Raw genomic sequence first — 20286 nt, 5'->3', positions numbered from 1 at the left:
ATGGCCTTGAATATATGAATGGTACGCACAAGTTTTAGACCAATCAAAATCTGGAGGAAGATTTTGCGGGATCCATCCTTTCCTTGGCTGTAAAAGTCCTTTCGCTTTCAATCTCTCAAATCAATGATTCTTTCAGAGGAATAAAAGTGCGAAATTTCAGGTTCTCTGAATGATGATAGCTAGATTGTGCTTGATACGCTTGATACATCAGAACTGAATTTAAAAAATAAATAACAAAATTTGTATCTGAATTTAAAAACTAATAATTGGCAGAATTAAATAAATAGCAGAATTAGTTGTGTATACGGCCACTTAATGGTAGTAGTCGACAAAAGAATTAAATCAATAAAAATAATTGATGTATCTTTTTCAAAAACATGTGCCAAAAATTCCTTACGAATTTACTTGCGGATTATTTCCTATGAAAGTTCACAAGAAATTCCTTTTTCTCACGAATTTTTACCAAAACTTTCTTGCGAATTTTCTATGTTTCTTGTGTTAAAATTCGCAGGTGATTTACATACCGATTCAAATCCCCAGGTAAGTTATTTGGGAATTTTAAAATTTGCAAGTAAAAATTAGTTACGAAGGTTTTTCCAACGAAATTTTTTTCGAAGGAAATTAGACTACCTACGAATTTTCCTGTATAATCTCCAAGAAAATTCCCATGTGCTTCGCACTTTTCTTGTAGTGTGTTTGTCAATGATTCTTTCAGAGGAATAAAAGTGCAGAATTTCAGGTTCTCTGAATGACGATAGCTAGATTGTGCTTGATAAGCTTGATGTTGAATGCTTTGCTGAGTAGGTTGGAGTTTTATATGAGTTTGTAGCAACTGGCTATTTGTTGAGATTATGGCTGATGAGCGGGAATGCAAACAGAATCTATCTTCCTCTTTTTGCCTTGTAAATTCTCGAGTGCATCGCCTTGAGAAGTGGCTTGTAATTTTGATTTGTCAACAATTCTTCCTGCTCGAATGCTTGATTCTATCAGTTTTCCAACTCTAATCAAATTCGAGAAGTCATGTAGCCGAGCACATAACAACTTTTCATAGTATATGCCTTTTTGCATTTTGATGAAGGTGGAAATCAACTCATTCTCAGGCAATTGAGGGCGTATTTTTGTAGCCTCCAGTCTCCATCGCATGGCATATTCTGCAAAAGACTCGTATTGCATTCTTTCTACTTCACGCATATCACAAAGCGTTGGACTATCTCCATTATAAAACTTATATTGTTCTACAAAATCGCGGGTAATGTCCTCCCACATGTACCATTTGCTAAGATTTTGTTGAGTGTACCAATCAAGCGCTAGCCCTGTTAGACTCTGAATGAACAACTTCATTCGAATGGCTTCATTATGTCCAATCTCCACTAATCTGCTACAGTAGTCTTTCAAATGATAAATGGGATATCCTTTCCCATTGAAAGTATTGAATTTTGGAATTTTGAATCCTGGCGGAAGCTCAACATTTGGATGCATGCACAAACTTTCATATCTTAAAATCTGAATATTTCTTGCACGCATTTCTTCCTCCACGATCTTTCTTAGGTTATGGAGCTCTCTATCTGGATCATCCCAGCTAGTCGTCTTAATTTCCTTTCCTGGTCTTTTGTATGGACATAGCGCTAGTTGATTTTGTTGGCTTTCTGTGACTGATGTTGCAAGTGCATATGATTGGGCATTGGTCATCATGATGACTGGCAAAGCCTCTGGACTGATAGTAAATTTTGGCGGTATCGGTGGAGGACTTATGTAAATAGTTGCTGGGTGAGGAGATATGGTCAAAGAGATATTTCGGGTTGAGATGGAAGCAGAATTTGGGTTGGGAAAAAGGTTGAAAGTATTTCTCAGATTGACCAAAATGTTCTTCCGTACAACATTTGTCTCATCATCATCAGTCTCAACTTGCAACAAACCTTTACCGGTATTGAATGCTCCAAATCGGTTTGCCATTATAGTTGCGTCCTTGATGCAGATTCGTAGCCAAAAGAGTGTTCAATTCTAGGCAACCTTTAAAGAAAAATAAAACTTTTACAAACAAAATAAAGTGTTAGCACATTCGTCATAACAAATAAATGCACTAAAATAATAAAATATATGATTAGATAGATTAATCCATGATATGGTTAAGAAGGAGCCCTAAACTAGAAACATTTGCAAAATGGATGGACGAGAATAACTTGTTATCTAGAGGGCTCTAACGCACAAGACTTGGTGACATGGAAGCGAATTGATTTAAATTTTTTTGAAAGGTTGACTCATATCGAACATCAAAGCTTTAGCTTTATCACACGTCCTTTTCTTTGCATGACTCTGGCATTTTTCAAAAATTGCCCCAATCCTCAGGAAATTTCTAATGATTGGCATGATGTCCCTTTCGAGCATACTCATCCTGCGTGCTAAAAATGTGCCCCAATTTTTTATTTTTTTTGTTATAATGAGACTAAGCCTTATGTAGGTTGCATGCGTATCCTAAATAAGGAAAGATGGATGGGGAATGATAATCTTGAAAATTGTGAGACAAAGTCCTTGTTAATCATGCTTCTTCTTTATTCACATTGTTGGCAACTTAGAATGCCCTTTCTAGCAAGAAAGAGTGCAGATTTGAAAAAACTGGGCATCACACTCATAAGCAGCTGTGCGAAATAGAGAGTAGCCTTTTTCGTTGGACGAGTTCTTAAGATCGGCTATCACTTCCTTGACGCCATCAATTTCTTGCTCCATTTGCCACTTTTGCTTCAAGCTTGACAATCTTATCTTGGTATGATTCTATTTTCTCGCCAGCAGCTTCGTCTTCAACTAAGTCAATCACTACGATTTGGTCGACCGTATCGTCCTTGAACTTGTGCTGCTTTGATGTTCAATTTAAGTCAACCTTTTGGGAAAATGATATATCTAGTCGCTATAGAGTAGATAAATATTGAAGGCTAAGGATAGATATTTGGGAATGCGTGCCTAAGAAACCGACGAGATCGGCCCTTATAATATTGCAATGTTTAAGAGAGACCAAAGATGGGTGACTTTGATATTAGAAAATAATTTGTTGGTATTTGGATATAGACAAGCTCGGGATCAAAATAATTAATAAGGATATGATAGTGAATTGACATGAAAAGAATCTAAAATCTATTTTTTCAGCATCGGCAAATCATAAAATTGTCGGGGCCAAGGAATATGGTGTCAACCATTTTGAGACTTATGGGATATTACCTCGACTTATGTGCCAAAACTTAGAATTAACGGGTGCATGAAGATTAATCTTGGCGACCCGAAATAAGACGATACAGACACTTGAATCGAATAGGTGAAAATTATAGAATAATTTAGTGATGCAAACTGACCAAATAATGGCCTTTTATTGCTCGGTAGATTGCACAAGTTTGGACATCTACCAATTTGTAAATGAGAATTGGCACGAAGGTTGAAATAGGTAGAATAGTAAGTAGATTTTATGAAACATAGAGCTACGAGAAGAATCGAAGGTATGAATATTCTGTGAGGCATGAGTGACAATATTTGAAAAATATGTAACTATATTTTAAGAAAAGAATGCGAATAAAATTAACTCACGGATTAGATGGGAAAAATAATTTTTAATTATGAAATATTACGACAATTTTTTTTTAAAAGAAGTAGGAATGATATCTTGCTATGGGGAGTGAGATGCTCATTGTTGTCTAAAGAAAAATCGTAATGCTAGTTTAAGGTACGAATATCGAGGAATTTTCATGACAAACTGAGCTTGTTGAAGAGTTTGCGGGCAAATATTCTACCTTGAAAAATAAAAGATCATGCCCGGAGACTAAAAAATATCTTAATTAGACACTAAGAATTGGAGTAGACCTAAGAGAAATTCGAGCTTAAGTATTTAATACCTAAATGGTGCTCTAGAGTTGTTAAAAAGCTAAGCGCGAAACGATTTCAGGAAGATGTTATAAAAATAAGCAGAAGAAAAAATATATGAACAAAAAAAATATATATTTAAATAAAAATGTAGACAAGGTGGATATTCAATACTTTTTCCTTCTGAAAAATAACAAATAATGTTAGTACAATCATAAGCAACATAGCAAGCAGCAAGTAAGCAAGCAAAGCATGTGACACATTCCAAGGCATAACAAATAATTGCACGTCCTAATATGCAGGGGGCCTCTTTGTGCCAGAGGTGGGCCTAACGTGTATTTGAAAGAGAAATATGCCATTATGTCATTCCATTGCTATAAATTAATTAAATAATTCTATATTTCGTTTTCAAAAGAAAATATGGTACATGAATCGCTTAAACCATTTTTTTTAATTAAAAGATCAAAAGAAAGTATAAAAGATATTTTCGTCATGTCTAAGCTTCTCGTTGTCCAGCAAAATTATGTCATTTAAAAAACATATTGTAAAAAAGTTAGTCATGCTCCTTTAACTAAGATTTAATTAATTTAGAGCAAATGGTCCATATAATTGGCATGTTCACCCTTTAAATAATGCGCATATACGTAATAAGGTGTCACTTGGGATTGAAAACTCATTTGGCCATTTAGCTAAGGTTAACTAATGAATTTAATACACCTCGGGTATTAAATCACCTAAGGTTAAAATGATGCATACTCTTAAATGGGTTTTGGTTTAGCTCTATCTTAGGTTGACTAAGAGTGAATTTTCTAGATTGGTTTGCTCCCAAGTGGACAGCTTGAGAGTGGAAAGCCCATGACGGTCGACTGCACCGCTGATCGACTTACCCACGAACTTTCCCCTAAAAGGTGTTTTGAGTAGTGCACGGCCGCAAACCGCGTAACCACTAGGTGTGTGCTTTGTGTGAATTTTCCAGAAGTGGAGGAAGTAAAATGAGAATGACAATTTATATAAAGCAATAAGAATAGATGAAGAATTCGTAATTCAAATAAGCATCATAACAATAAAAAACACACAAATTAATTTTTATTATTAACTTAAGTTTGTTGTGGTTTAGAGCCTAGAATCCCAAACAAAGTCGTCATGCTGTTATACCCCATTTTAACACGGGTCATCAAGCACAAATATGGAAGAGGGAAGAAAGAGACAACACTTGCACAAAAATAGTGCGGCATCTTTTTACTGGAAGGTGCAAAAACTTGAAGGTTTTCTAAAAATGGAGAAGGGGACAAGGAAGGGGACAGAGGCGATGATGTCTTTTGACTAGGGTTAGGAATTAGGGAATGAAATATTGGGCTGAATAAAATATTCTAATAGCCATATTAGATAATAATACTATGTAGGTAAATAAATCATTTGACATACCCACTTATTAATAATTTTCTAAAATAGACTAATTATGAATTAATCATATAGAATTTGTTTTATTAGATGATAATCACGACCAAAAAGAAAGAAGCATGCTACTAATGTGCAAATCATTCGATTAAGTATTTTACAAATACGGGTAGAATTACATACAATATAAAAAAGAAGCATTTGTGATGAAAGTATTGTTGATTGAATTAAAAGAGCTTTCTTGGTAGGGTATTAAAAAATATATATTAAAATAACAATAAATAATAATAATAATAATAATAATAATAATAATAATAATAATAATAATAATAATAATTAGGTCTATCTTGGGATAGCAATTGTAAAATAATTATTCTTAAATTATTAGTAATATTAGAAGCTTAAAGAAATAGTTTGGAAGAAAGGAGGGACAAAGGCAATCTCTCAGCTTCAAAGACATGATAAAGTTTAGTACCCACAGAAAATGATCGAGCATTTCACCGACTAAAAATGCAAACTTATGCGCAATGTTCCACTTCTCAGGGAATCCTGCACAATGTGCTCAGTCCGGACATAAAAGTAATTCTCGTAGAAACGATGGTTGGTCCTGTCGTCCATCTTCACCACCAGACTCCTCGACCCCCGAGGACGCATGTGAATCATCGCACCACGAATAAGTTGGGGAGCAAAGATGCTGAGCATATGGTCCAAAGTGACCTCGCGACCGGCGAGTTCCGCGTACTTGAGCAGCATAAGGAATAACTTATACAAACACGGCGAAAGTTGGGCAGGGCACACTTCGTAAAAATGGCAAAAATCCACCACCAACAGAGGAAGAGGAAGCGTGTACCCTACAATGAAGGGGTAGGCATAGAACACACAGTACCCGGGGCGGTCGAAATGAACTATGTCCTTTCCCATTGTCGGCCGCATATCAACGTAACCGGGGATACCCCACCTTTCTTTCAACTCTGCAATATCCCTCTCCCTCATAATAGAGTGAACATACTCCGGTTCGACCCGACGGGAGTATTGAAGTTAGTCGGCTCTCTTCCAGGGCAGGGCAAGATCTCAATCACTGATAGGACCTCCTTATCCTCTACCGCATCGGCCCATCCGATGGCCTGAGCAGCACTTTCCGGTACCGGATTAGCAGCAGGGATATTGTCTCGAGAAGAATCACTAGTCATTCTTATCAGAAAATGCGCCAAAGAAATAACAGAAAGAAGAGATGAAAGTTTTCAGTGAACAAGGGGGCACGCAGAAATCCGAGGTATCAGAAAGAAAGTATATCAGCAGGATTCTCCCAAGTGAAAGATAAAAAAGTGTGTCAATCGAATGACAAGCTTCCTCTATTTATAAGATACATAAATCCTCCGAGCATGAAATCCAAGAGTCGCCAATCGAATCTGATAGGGCACGAAACGTTTCAGTTCCCCAGGAACGTGTGTCATAATGGCAATAACCACAAAACAACGCTTCGATACCAAATGGCGTTTCAGTTCCGAAACTGCAACAACGATCCATGAGAATCGACAAAATGCCGCCACTCCGCTAAAAACCCACAAAATGTGACTAAGGAACGGAGAGTCGTAAGTCAGATTTCTCTCGAATTCGTAATAATCATGACCCGTCTACCGAGCCCGACATAGGACGACCCCGACAGACGGAGAGACTAACTGTATTGGTCAAAATCTGACCATCACGACCAAGTTAACCGACGTCCCGCCTAAGTAACCGGGCAATGAAAGTTAATATAGCCCACTTCATTTCTCCTCCCTGACACCCGACGAGTCGGTGACAGCGGCGTCTAAAAGCACGACTAAGACACATTGGCGGCAAGAGGACATCGAGCCAAGCAAAGGGCAACGGTGTCATGACTATATATAGCCAGGGAAAATTTTCAACCAGGGGGGCTGCTCCTGCTATCTCTCAAGAAAAGCCAAAATAGCTCTCTTCAATTATTTCTGGGAGAAAGAACGAAGTTTTAGAAAAACATGTAAAGCAATCTCCTCATCGATTCATGGGAGATACAATTTTGAATTTCAATAAGATCATTTACATCCCCTTCACCCTATATATGATCCATGCTGCTAGCTCTTTGATCTGGAATTAATTATGTCTGACTAAGATTTACCCCTTCATCTTTGATTGACGTGTTCAAAAAAATTTCAATATCTTTTGAGTCAAACAAATGGATAACGAGAGAGAAATTTATATCAAAACCTTTCGTTCTTATTTAAACTTAAGCCATCAAACTAACTCTTCCAGATAACGCAATTTTTACAACGTTGTTTTATATGTAAATGCACAATATAATATACAGTTGATAGTACATATTGGTACTATAGATAATAAGATTTGTCTCTACTCTCTACTACAGATTTGTCCAGCTATATAAAGAGTTGTTTTTTTGTCGCCTAATAGAAATGGATTGTCGCTAAAAGGAAATTTCGTTAGTTATTATACTCAAGTTACCTTCGTGGAACATACCTAAGAGTTATATCACGGAGAAACATATATTAGTTCGATTTAAAGTTAGTGATCATCACTTGAATCCAAAATCTAGACTGGCTGTTATAATGTTTTTTTATTGGCAACTAAGTAAGAGAGCGCTCGTGTGTTGGAAAATAAAAATATTAAAATGTTCTTCAATTCTTGATTGAAGATAACGTTTTGTAAAATGACAGTGAAGATTGCGCGGTGGTGGCAAGACAAGTTGGCGTATTCTATGCCAAACCAAAGTGTGTCTGCTATAGCTCGTGTGCAAACTGGCAACTTGTCGCAATGAAGTTGCTTCATATATAGGACAATAATCATGTCTCTTTTTTAGAGAAAAATTTAAGATTTATAATCTAGTACTCCCTCCCATCCAATTTATGTGAACCACTAAGACTTTTGGAATTTGTGGTCATAAACAAGTTAAAAAATGGCCCAGAGTATTTGTGTGACTATAAAAGCTTCTCATCAAGGATAAAATTGTAAGTTTAAACTAAATTATTACCAAATTTAGAAAGGGGTCATTCTTTTTAGAATTGACCAAAAAGAAAATAGGTTTGCATAAACTGGAACAGAGGGAGTACGATACAAAATGAATGTAGCTTTTTGTTTACCCTAAAAATTGGATAACAATTAAACTTATAATGTGGTTTTAAGGACACATGATTTTATTTAATACCAATTGATAAATGTAGAAAATAACAGTAAAGATTAACAATGGGATAAAGCAAACCAGTCTTGAAACGTGATTCAGCCCTCGAACTTAGGTGCTCTCGAGCTGATCGGTGCCCAAAATTAAGAAGCAAATCTGGTGAACAAGAATATAAGCTAGAAAGTATTGTATTGCTTTGATATACGTGAATGTAAGATGATTACAAGATGATTAGGACCCTTTTTATATAGTAGAGGAATTCTATTTACGGTACAATGCTAATTATGGAAGTAAATCCCATGATTAACTAAATAACCACCCTTGATTTGATCTGTTCTAAGATTTATGCCATGATCTTCGGCCAGTCATGGATATCTCGCGTTTCTGTTATTATGCTTTGCTCAATGTCTATCTCATTTAGTCTCAATCGCTATTGGCCTCAATCTTCGACAAGTGCCTCGGTCCTCGAACTCGGTGCCTTGTGCTCGTGCCTTGGTCTAGTCCATTGCAAAGCCAACGTTCGACGCAATTCCCTAGCCTCGATCAAATAGTAAAATCGGATAGGCTCGGTTTTAACCGTATGCAGATAGTCCCCTCGTTTCTTGGAGTGTAATTAGAAGAAATGAATTGAGACTTTGATTTTGTACCTCGACTTGTCATGACGTCATCTTCATGACGTAAGTAACGGGAGTGACTGAAACGTCCCGTCGGTTCGGATATCGAGGCATTAAATGCCTATTAGTTGTTGTCCGCCATTATTGATTTTGAACCGTCACCTTCTTCATATAAATGTGCTTTCCTTCTCATTTGTCCAAACTTTACACTTAATCTCCGCCCAAATCTTCAGAGCTTTACACTTCCTTTAAGCCCTTTCGTGCTGCATAATCTCCAGGTTTCGTTATCAACCTTCCCTCAAAATACCAAATTTCATTCCCTTCTTCCTTCTTTCAACTTGCAGAGATGGCAAAAATGTCTAAAATCATTCCATAAAAGGAGGGTGCCTCTTCATCGTGGTCGGCTGGCGATAAAACGCCGGTGGAGCCGCGCCCTGAGGAGTGCATTCCGGGGGGGGGGATCTTACTTCCGACTTCAAAGTCGAGAAAACTTTGTTTGTCACTGGCCGGTGCGAGCCGATGTTGATATACATGTGTTGGATATCTGAGAGTAACCTTGAGCAGGTCAAGAAAGACTGTCATTGGGAGAAGAAAGAGGTGGTGATTCCGACTCCCGAGAAAGATATCACTACCCACGTGAAAGGGTTTCTAAGCGCTTACGCTTACCCTTTCACGCAGAGCCCTGTTGATCCCGCATCGACTTCTGCCGTTGTCACGAGCCAATTTAGGATCATGACCGACATTTAGGAGCAAGTGCCCCCAAGTAAGCCTCATCAATATTTTACAGAAAATCGGACAGAGTTTTCTCTATTTTTGGACCATCCCAAAAATTTTCCATGTCTCAAATCAGCAACCAAACATCCTAATAGTAATTCAAATGACAATGACTTTATGTGATGACCCAAAAGATCATCACTTGTTTTAAAAGTAAATTATGCATTTTGAGGCCTCAAAAACCTCTTTCTGTCTCACCTCAATTTGCGTGCACAGTCCGGGCGCGTAGCCGGAAAGCCAATATGTGAAAATGATGAATTTTGAATTTAAAATGAATTAAGTTGATTTCGGTCAACATGTTGGGTAAACGGACCCGGACCCCTGATTTGACGGCCCCGGAGGGTCCGTAGGAAAATATGGGACTTGGGCGTATGTCCGGAATCATTCCGAGGTCCTAAGCCCGAGAAATGAATTTTTAAAGAAAATTGTTTTCTGTTTATGAGTTTTTGAAATGAAATGTGTTTAAAACTTGATGGTATCGGGGCCCCTATTTTGGTTTCGGCGCCCCGTACAAGTCTTATATGTGATTTAAGATAAGTTTGTGTTGAGAAAAATTTGGAAAATTTGAAGTTCCTAAGAGATTTCATGATTTTGATACTAAATTCACAGTTGTTGATGTTATTTTAGTGATTTGAATGCACGGACGAGTCCGTATAATATTTTTAGGTTGGTGTGCATGTTTGGTTTGGAGACATAATGTGGATTTTGGACTTGGAAAGTTGCAGACTTCAGCTGTTGCATTGCAGACCTATAGGCTTCGCACCTGGCTCACAAATGCGAAGGCTTTGTCGCAAATGCGAAAAATAGCCCAGGCCAGCTTGCCTCGCAAATGCGATCCCCCAGTTTGTAGCCAGTCGTCGCAAATGCGACATGTTGTTCACAATTCTCACTTCGCAAATGCGAAAGCTTAGCAGAAGTCTGGGTTCGCAATTGCGAACCCTGGTCGCAATTGCGACATCTGCAACCTGCAATTTTACAACTTAGCTGAAAATCTTTCATTTTTCACACTCTTTCAAAACCAAAACACTCTTGGGCAATTTTCCAAAGACAACGCTTCTTTCAAATCGATTGTAAGTCAATTTTAACTCATTTTCTTCAATCATTAACATTTTTTCATATGATTTCAACTCAAAATCAATGATTTTCACGGGGAAAATTGGGTGTTTTGTGTAGAACCTAGGTTTTTCAAATTTTGGGGACCGATTTCAAAACAAATTATATATTTGGGTTCGTGGTGGGATGGTTAATCGGTTTTTGGTTCGAACCTCGAGTTTTGACCATGTGGGCCGGGGGCGATTTTTGACTTTTTGGGAAAAACTTTGGAAAACTTATTTTCATGCATTAGAATTGATTCAATTAGCATTTATTGATGTAATTAAGTAACTTGTGGCTAGATACGAGCGAATTGGTGGTGGAATCAAGAGGTAAAGCGATAGTTGAGACTTGAATTGTGTTCGTGGCATCGAGGTAAGTGTTTGGTCTAACCTTAGCTTGAGAGATTAGGAGTTGTGTCCTATTTGCTACATGTTACTTGTTGAATACGACGTATAGGCATGGTGACGAGTATCTATACGTTGGTATCAAGCATGACCGTGAGTCTTAAATTGAAATGGTTGTATTCTTAATAAATACTACAAATGCCTAAGTTGTTGATTCTCTGTGTTGAGCAAGGATTATGATTATTCTCGTGAAAATTACTTATGATTGAGTATTGGTGCTAGTTGAGGTAGTTAGATGTTGGAACAAGTTTGGTTATAGCTGATTTTCCCTTGCCGGGACGTATTTACTTATACTATCGATTCCCTTGCCGGGATAGTGTTGTTTCTTTATTGATCCCTTGCCGGGACTCTTGTTGTGATTGGAGTTGAACTGTATATGTGGATCGGGTTGCGCGCCACAATAATATTATATATGGATTAGGTTGTGCGCCGCCACAATATTATATTTGGATCGGGTTGCGCGCCGCAACAATATTATATTTGGATCGGGTTGGCACCACAACAATATTATATTTTGGGATCAGGTTGCATGCCGCAATAATATTATGCTTGGATCGGGTTGCACGCCGCAATAATAATATAATTGGATCGGGTTGCACGCCGCAACAATGTTATTATGTTTTGGGATCGGGTTGCGCACCACAACAATTGAGAATACAAAGAGTTTATGGATTGGTTACGAGTTTCTTATTATTTCGCTGTAAATTCTAGATTGCCCTTATGCCTTTCTCTTAATTTACTGTTGGTAGTCATATTCCCCCGCAGCATGTACCCCCTCCCATCTTTACTTATTTATTCCTGTTTTGTTTTCCGCTGCATATTATATAACTGTACAGGTTTATCTTTTAGTATGGTCCTAGCCTTGTCACTACTTTGTCGGGGTTAAGCCAGACACTTACCAGCACATGGGGTTGGTTGTGCTGATACTACACTCTGCACTATGTGCAGATCCCAGAGCGGAAGCTTTTGGACCATAGCTTTGGGTAGCTGCCTTCAGTTCAGTCAGAGATCCCGAGGTAGTCCTGCAGGTGTCTGCAGGCCCAGCGTTCTCTTTTATCCTTATATGTATTCTGTTTCCATTTACTTTAGAGACAGATTGTACCTTTCTTTCCAGACACTTGTATGTAGTATTTGTAGATGGTCCGTGATATTATGACACCGGATTCCGAGTAGAGATGTATGTTGGTATTGTCGTACTGATTTTTTATTGGGCTAAGTTATTAGATTATGTCTTCCGCTTGTATTTATTTATCGTTAATATTTCTCTGTTGATCACATGTTAATTTAAATTGTTAAAAAAGGCTAAATAGAAGAGTTGGTGATTCTACAATACACGGCTTCCCTAGCTTTCACGAATAGGCGCCATCAAATTCGGGTCGTGACAAGTTGGTATTAGAGCTCTAGGTTACAAGGGTCTCACAGTTCACGAACAAGCTTAGTAGAGTCTGAGGGATCGGTACGGAGACGCATGTGTTTATCCCTAGAGTCTACAGAGTTAGGAAAAACTTCATATTTATTATTTCTTGTCGTGCGGTTTGGTTTCTCAATGCTAATTGAATTTCTACTCTGTTCTTTCGCAGATGGCGAGAACACGCGCTTTCTCATCCACCGACAACATCCCGAGCCCCCAACAACAGCTCCCACGAGGGGCAGAGGCCATGCTAGAGGGCGAGGCCGAGGCCGTGCTAGAGGCTGAGTTAGGGGCAGAGCTCAGCCTAGAGCAGCAGCACCATCGGCGGAGCCTCAGGTTGACTTTGATGATGAGGTTCCGGCCCAAACCGTTCTGGTGGGCCCAACTCAGGTGTCAGAGGGGTTTATTGCTACCCCAGTACTCTAGGATGCTCTGGTCCGTCTAGTGGGCCTTATGGAGAGTGTCACCCAGGCAGACTTGCTTCATGTAGCACCAGCCGTCTCTCAGGCTGGAGGAGGAGCTCAAACTCCTGCTACTCGCACTCCGGAGCAGATGGCTCCCTAGTTTCAGACTCCAGCAGCTCAGCCAGTTGAAGTAGTTCAGCCGGGTGTGGTTGCTCAGACCGGTGATGGAGCAACTATGTTTGCCAATGCTTTGTGGAGATTGGACAGGTTCACCAAGCTCTTCACTAATACCTTTAGCGGTGCATCTTCTGAGGATCCCCAGGATTATCTAGACAGCTGTCCTGAAGTTCTCAGGAACATGGGGATAGTGGAGACCAATGGGGTTGATTTTGGTACTTTTCGATTATTTGGATCCGCCAAGACTTGGTGGAGAGACTATTGTTTGGCTAGACCAGCCGGATCGCCAGCTTTGACTTGGGAGCAGTTTACTTAGCTATTTCTGGAGAAGTTTCTCCCCATCACTCAGAGAGAGGCCTATCGGAGGCAGTTTGAGTGCCTCCAGCAGGGTTCTATGACTGTTACTCAGTATGAGACCAGATTCATCGACTTGTCCCGTCATGCTCTTATCATACTTCCCACCGAGAGAGAGGGTGATGAGGTTTATTGAGGGACGTATTCAGCCGATTCGACTTCAGATGGCTAAGGAGGCCGGGAGTGAGATTTCTTTCTAGGAGGCGGCCAATGTGGCCAGGAGAGTGGAGATAGTTCTTTCGTAGGGAGGTGGTCAGGGGTCTGACAAGAGGCCTCGTCATTTAGGCAAATTCAGTGGTGCGTCGTCTGGAGGCAGAGATTCGTATGGTAGAGGCCATCCTCCTAGGCCCTTTCAGTCAGCTCTTCAGGTTTCTTATGGTGCTTCAGGTAGCCGTAGTCCGCAGATGCAGTATTCTGATCACCAGCTCCTATCAGTGCACCACCAGCTCCTATCAGTGCACTGTCGCTCTAGAGTTTTCGGGGTGGTCATTCGGGCCGCCAGGGTCAGTCTCAGTTTCCTCAGCCACAACACTCAGGTGGATGTTTTGAGTGTGGTGAGTATGGTCATATTAGGAAAACTTGTCCGAGATTGGTGGGTACTCAGTCGCAGCAGCAGGGTTCCCATGCCATGGTTTAGGCACCAGGTGTTCCACCGCCCTCTCCGCCAGCTAGGGGTGGGAGTAGAGGTGCTAAAGGTGGAGGTAGAGGTGTTAGAGGTCGAGCTCAGACCGCTAGAGGTGGAGGCCAGCCAGCTGCAGGCCGTCCCAGAGATGTAGTCCAAGGTGGTGGGGCCTAGCCCCGATGTTATGCTCTTCCAGCCAGGCCTGAGGCTGAGGCTTTTGATGCAGTTATTACAGGTACTATTCTGGTTTGTGGCAGAGATGCTTCAGTTTTATTTGATCTAGGGTCTACATACTCCTTGAGTGCTCCTGTATATGTGTCTATATCGGTGGGTGATTCTATTGTGGTAGATTGAGTCCATCGTTCTTGTATAGTGGTGATTAGGGGTCTTGAGACTCGTGTAGATTTGTTACTTCTAGACATGGTTGATTTTGATGTCATACTGGGGATGGACTGGTTATCACCTTACGATGCTATCTTGGACTGTTATGCTAAGACTGTGATCTTAGCCTTGCCGGGTTTACCTCGTTTAGAGTAGAGAGGGACTCCTGGTTATTCTACCCGTAGTGTTATCTCTTATGTAAAGGCTCGACATATGATCGAGAAGGGGTGTTTGACCTATTTGGCATATGTTCGTGATTCTAGTGCCGAGGTTCCTTCTGTTGATTCTGTGCCTGTTGTTCGTGAGTTCCCTGAGGTATTTCCTTCATACCTGCCGGGTATGCCACCCGACATGGATATTAACTTCTGCATTGATTTGGCTTCGGGCACTTAACCCATTTCTATCCCGCCATATCATATGGCCCCGCCTGAGTTGAAAGAGTTGAAGGAGCAGTTGCAAGACTTGCTTGAAAAAGGTTTCATTAGACCTAGTGTTTCGCCTTGGGGTGCGCCGGTGCTGTTTGTTAAGAAAAAGGACGGATCGATGAGAATGTGCATTGAGAATAAGTATCTGTTGCCGAGAATTGATGATTTGTTTGATCATCTTCAGGGTGCCAAGGTATTTTCGAAGATTGACTTGAGATCTGGCTACAATCAGTTGAGGATTAGGGCATCCGATGTCCCTAACATAGCTTTCCGCACTCGGTACGGGCATTATGAGTTCTTGGTAATGTCATTCGGGTTGACAAATGCCCAGCAACTTTTATGGATTTGATGAACCAAGAGTTCAGGCCTTGCTTGTTCATTCGTGATAGTCTTCATTGATGATATTTTGATCTATTCCCGCAGCCGGGAGAAGCACGAGCAACATCTTAGGGTGGTTCTTCAGACTTTGAGGGATAGTCAGTTGTATGCCAAGTTTTCGAAGTGTGAGTTCTAGTTGAGTTCAGTTGTATTCTTGGGTCATGTCGTATCAGTAGAGGGTATTTAGGTTGATCCGAAGAAGATAGAGGCAGTCAAGAATTGGCCTAGACCCGCATCAGCTATATAGATCTGGAGTTTCTTAGGTCTGGTAGGCTACTATCGTCGGTTTGTGGAGGGGTTTTCGTCTATTGCAGCCCCGATGACCAAGTTGACCCAGAAGGGTGCCAGTTCAGGTGGTCGGACGAGTGTGAGGTGAGCTTTCAAAAGCTCAAACAGCTTTAACTACGACACCAGTGTTGGTTTTGCCCACAGGTTCAGGGCCATATACAGTTTATTGTGATGCATCTCGTTTTGGACTTGGTGCGGTGTTGATGCAGGATGGCAAGGTCATTGCCTATGCTTCACGGTAGTTGAAGATTCATGAGAAAAACTATCCGATTCATGATTTGGAGTTGGCAGCCATTGTTCATGCGTTGAAGATTTGGAGGCATTATCTGTATGGCTTGGCATGTGAGGTGTTCACAGATCACAAGAGTCTGTCGTATTTGTTCAAGCAGAAGGAGCTAAATTTGAGGCAGAGAAGGTGGTTGGAGCTATTAAAGGACTATGATGTCACCATCTTATATCATCCGGGAAGGGCCAATGTGGTGGCCGATGCCTTGAGTAGGAAGTCAGCCAGTATGGGCAGCCTTGCTTATATTCCGGTCGATGAGAGACCGCTTGCTTTGGATGTTTAGGCTTTGGCCAATCAGTTCATGAGGTTGGATGTTTCTGAGCCCAACCATGTGTTAGCTTGCACGGTCGCTCGTTCTTCTTTATTGGAGCGGATCCGTGATCGACAATATGATGATCCCTATTTGTGTGACCTTAGAGACACGGTGCAGCACAGAGGTGCCAAGCAGGTTACCTTAGGTGATGATGGAGTTTTGAGATTGCAGGGTCGAGTTTGTGTGCCTAATGTGGATGGGCTTCGAGAGTTGATTTTAGAGGAGGCCCATATTTCCCGGTACTCTATTTATCCGGCCACCACGAAGATGTATCAGGATTTGCGACAACATTATTGGTGGAGAAGAATAAAGAAGGACATCGTTGCATATGTGGCTCGATGTTTGAATTGTCAGCAGGTTAAGTACGAGCCTCAAAGACCTGGTGGTTTGTTCCAGAAGATTGAGATTCTTGAGTGGAAGTGGGAGCGTATCACTATGGACTTCGTTGTTGGACTCCCATGGACCCAGAGAAAGTTCGATGCAGTGTGGGTTATTGTTGATAGGCTGACCAAGTCAGCACATTTCATTCCTGTGGCAGTCTCCTATTCTTCCGAGAGGTTAGCTGAGATCTATATTCGGGATATAGTTCGTCTTCATGGTGTGACCGTGTCTATCATTTTGGACCAAGGTACGCAGTTTACCTCCCATTTTTGGAGAGCAGTTCAACTAGAGTTGGGCACACGGCTTGAATTGAGCACATCATTTCATCCTCAAACGGGCGGGCAGTCTGAGCGGACCATTCAGATTTTGGAGGATACGCTTCGAGCTTGTGTCATTGACTTTAGAGGCTTGTGGGATCAGTTTTTGCTTTTAGCAGAGTTTGCCTACAACAACAGCTACCAGTCGAGTATCCAGATGGCTCCTTATGAGGCTTTGTATGCTAGGCGGTGTCGGTGGCCGGTTGGATGGTTTGAGCCGGGGAAGACTTGGTTGTTGGGTACGGATCTAGTTCAGGATGCCTTGGACAAGGTCAGGATTATTCAGGATAGGCTTCGTACAGCTCAGTCCAAGCAAAAGAGTTATGCCGACTGTAAGGTTCGAGATTTAGCATTCATGGTCAGTGAGCGGATATTGGTTTGGGTGTCGCCTATGAAGGGTGTGATGAGATTTGGAAAGAAGGGCAAGCTTAGCCCTAGGTTCATTGGCCCATTTGAGATCCTTGAGCTAGTGGGAGAGGTGGCTTACAAACTTGTAATGGTGTCGAGCTTATCAGCCATGCATCAAGTGTTTCATGTGTCCATACTTCGGAAATATCACGGCAATCCATCCCACGTGTTAGATTTCAGCACTGTCCAGTTGGACAAGGACTTGTCTTATGAGGAAGAGCCGGTAGCTATTCTAGACCAGCAGGTTTGTCAGTTGAGATCGAAGAGTTTTCCTTCTGTTCATGTTCAGTGGAGAGCTCAGCCTACCGAGGCATCGACCTGGGAGTCCGAGTCCGATATTCGGAGCCGTTATCCCCATCTTTTCCCCGACTCAGGTACTTCCTTCTTCTCTCCGTTCAAGGACGAACGGTTGTTTTAGAGGTGGAGAATGTGGGTCACTTGTTTTAAAAGTAAATTCTGAGTTCTAAGGTCTCAAAAACATCTTTTTGTCTCACCTCGATTTGCATGCGTAGTTCGGTCGCATAGCCGAAAAGCCAATATGTGAAAATGATAAATTTTGACTTTAAAATGAATTAAGTTGACTTCGGTCAACATTTTGGGTAAACGGACCCGGACCCATGATTTGACTGTCCCGGAGTGTCCGTAGGAAAATATGGGACTTGGGCGTATGCCCAGAATCGAATTCCAAGGTCCCAAGCCCGAGAAATGAATTTTTAAAGAAAATTATTTTCTAGAATATTTATGAGTTTTTAAAAATGAAATGTGATTAAAACTTGATGGTATCGGGCCCGTATTTTGGTTCTGGCACCCCGTACAGGTCTTATATGTGATTTAAGATAAGTCTATGAAATTTGGTAATAAACAAACTTGAGATGATGTGAATCAGATCGTATTTGAGAAAAATTTGGAAAATTTGAAGTTCTTAAGAAATTTCATGATTTTGATGCTAAATTCACAGTTGTTGATGTTATTTTCGTGATTTGAATGCACGAGCGAGTTCGTATGATGTTTTTAGGTTGGTGTGCATGTTTGGTTTGGAGCCCCGAGGGCTCGGGTCTATTTTGGATAGGCCACGGTGTGGATTTTGGACTTGGAAAGTTTCAGACTTCAACTGTTGCATTGCAGGCATGCAGGCTTCGCATTTGCGAAGCCTGGTTCACAAATGTAAGTTCGCAAATGCGAAGGCTTTGTCGCAAATGCGAAAAATAGCCCAGGCCAGCTTGACTCGCAAATGCGAGGGATTTATCGCAAATGCGATCGCACAATTTGTAGCCAGTCGTCGCAAATGCGACATGTTGTTCGCAATTCCCACTTCGCAAATGCGAAAGCTGCTTCGCAAATGCAAGCTTAGCAGAAGTCTAGGTTCGCAATTGCGACATCTGCAACCTGCAATTTTATAACTTAGCCAAAAATCTTTCATTTTTCACACTCTTTCAAAACCAAAACACTCTCGGGCAATTTTCCAAAGACAACTCTTCTTCCAAATTGATTGTAAGTCAATTTTAACTCGTTTTCTTTAATCATTAACATCTTTTCACATGATTTCAAATCAAAATCAATGATTTTCATGGGGGAAATTGGGTGGTTTGGGTAGAACCTAGGTTTTTCAAATTTTGGGGATTTGAACCTCGATTTGAGGTTCGATTTCAAAACAAATTATATATTTGGGTTCGTGTGGGAATGGGTAATCGGGTTTTGGTTCGAACTTCGAGTTTTGACTATTTGGGCATGGGGGCGATTTTTGACTTTTTGGGCAAAACTTTGGAAAACTTATTTTCAGGCATTAGAATTGATTCAATGAGCATTTATTGATGTAATTAAGTAACTTGTGGCTAGATACGCGCAAATTGGTGGTGGAATCAAGAGGTAAAGCGATAGTTGAGATTCGAATTGTGTTCGTGGCATCGAGGTAAGTGTTTGGTCTAACCTTAGCTTGAGAGATTAGGAGTTGTGTCCTATTTGTTACATGTTACTTGTTTAGTACGACGTATAGGCATGGTGACGAGTATCTATACGTTGGTGTCAAGCATGACCGTGAGTCTTAAATTGAAATGGTTGTGTTCTTAATAAATACTACAAATGCCTAAGTTGTTGATTCTCTGTGTTGAGCAAGGATTATGATTATTCTCATGGAAATTACTTATGATTGAGTATTGGTGCTAGTTGAGGTAGTTAGATGTTGGAACAAGTTTGGTTATAGCTGATTTTCCCTTGCCGGGACGTATTTACTTATACTGTCGATTCTTTTGCCGGGATAGTGTTGTTTCTTTATTAATCCCTTGCCGGGACTCTTGTTGTGATTGGTGTTGAACTATATATATGGACCGGGTTGTGCGCCACAACAATATTATATTTGGTTCGGGTTGCACGACGCAATAATATTATATTTGGATCTGGTTGCGCGCCGCTACAATATTATATTTGAATCGGGCTGCAAGCCGCAACAATATTATGTTTTGGGATCGGGTTGCACGCCGCAACAATATTATGCTCGGATTGGGTTGCACACCGCAATAATGATATAATTGGATCGAGTTGCATGTCGCAACAATAATATAACTGGATCGGGTTGCACGCCTCAAGCGTATTATTATATTTTGGGATCGGGTTGCGCGCCGCAATAATTGAGAATACAAAGTGTTTATGGATTGGTTACGAGTTCCTTATTGTTTCACTGTAAATTCTAGATTGTCCTTATGCCTTTCTCTTAATTTACTGTTGGTAGTCATATTCCCCCGCAACATGTACCCCCTCCCATCTTTACTTGTTTATTCCTGTTTTATTTTCCGCTGCATATTATATAACTGTACAGGTTTATCTGGTAGTCTGGTCCTAGCCTCGTCACTACTTCGCGGGGGTTAG

At 40.7% G+C, this 20286-nt stretch overlaps 1 protein-coding gene across 1 annotated transcript; it reads right to left on the bottom strand.

The window, feature by feature from the left end:
- Positions 1 to 849: 849 nt before the first annotated feature.
- Positions 850 to 1953, bottom strand: LOC107826058 (uncharacterized). Its single transcript, XM_016653004.1, has one exon. The coding sequence runs from the start codon at positions 1951 to 1953 to the stop codon at positions 850 to 852; it is 1104 nt and encodes a 367-aa protein (XP_016508490.1).
- Between the last annotated feature and the right edge of the window lie 18333 nt (positions 1954 to 20286).

The sequence above is a fragment of the Nicotiana tabacum genome, chromosome 1 (genome assembly GCF_000715075.1).
Source record: "Nicotiana tabacum cultivar K326 chromosome 1, ASM71507v2, whole genome shotgun sequence".
NCBI classification, from domain to species: Eukaryota; Viridiplantae; Streptophyta; class Magnoliopsida; order Solanales; family Solanaceae; genus Nicotiana; species Nicotiana tabacum.
Note: the sequence above shows the minus strand (reverse complement) of the source record. Positions and strands in the feature narration are given on the sequence as shown.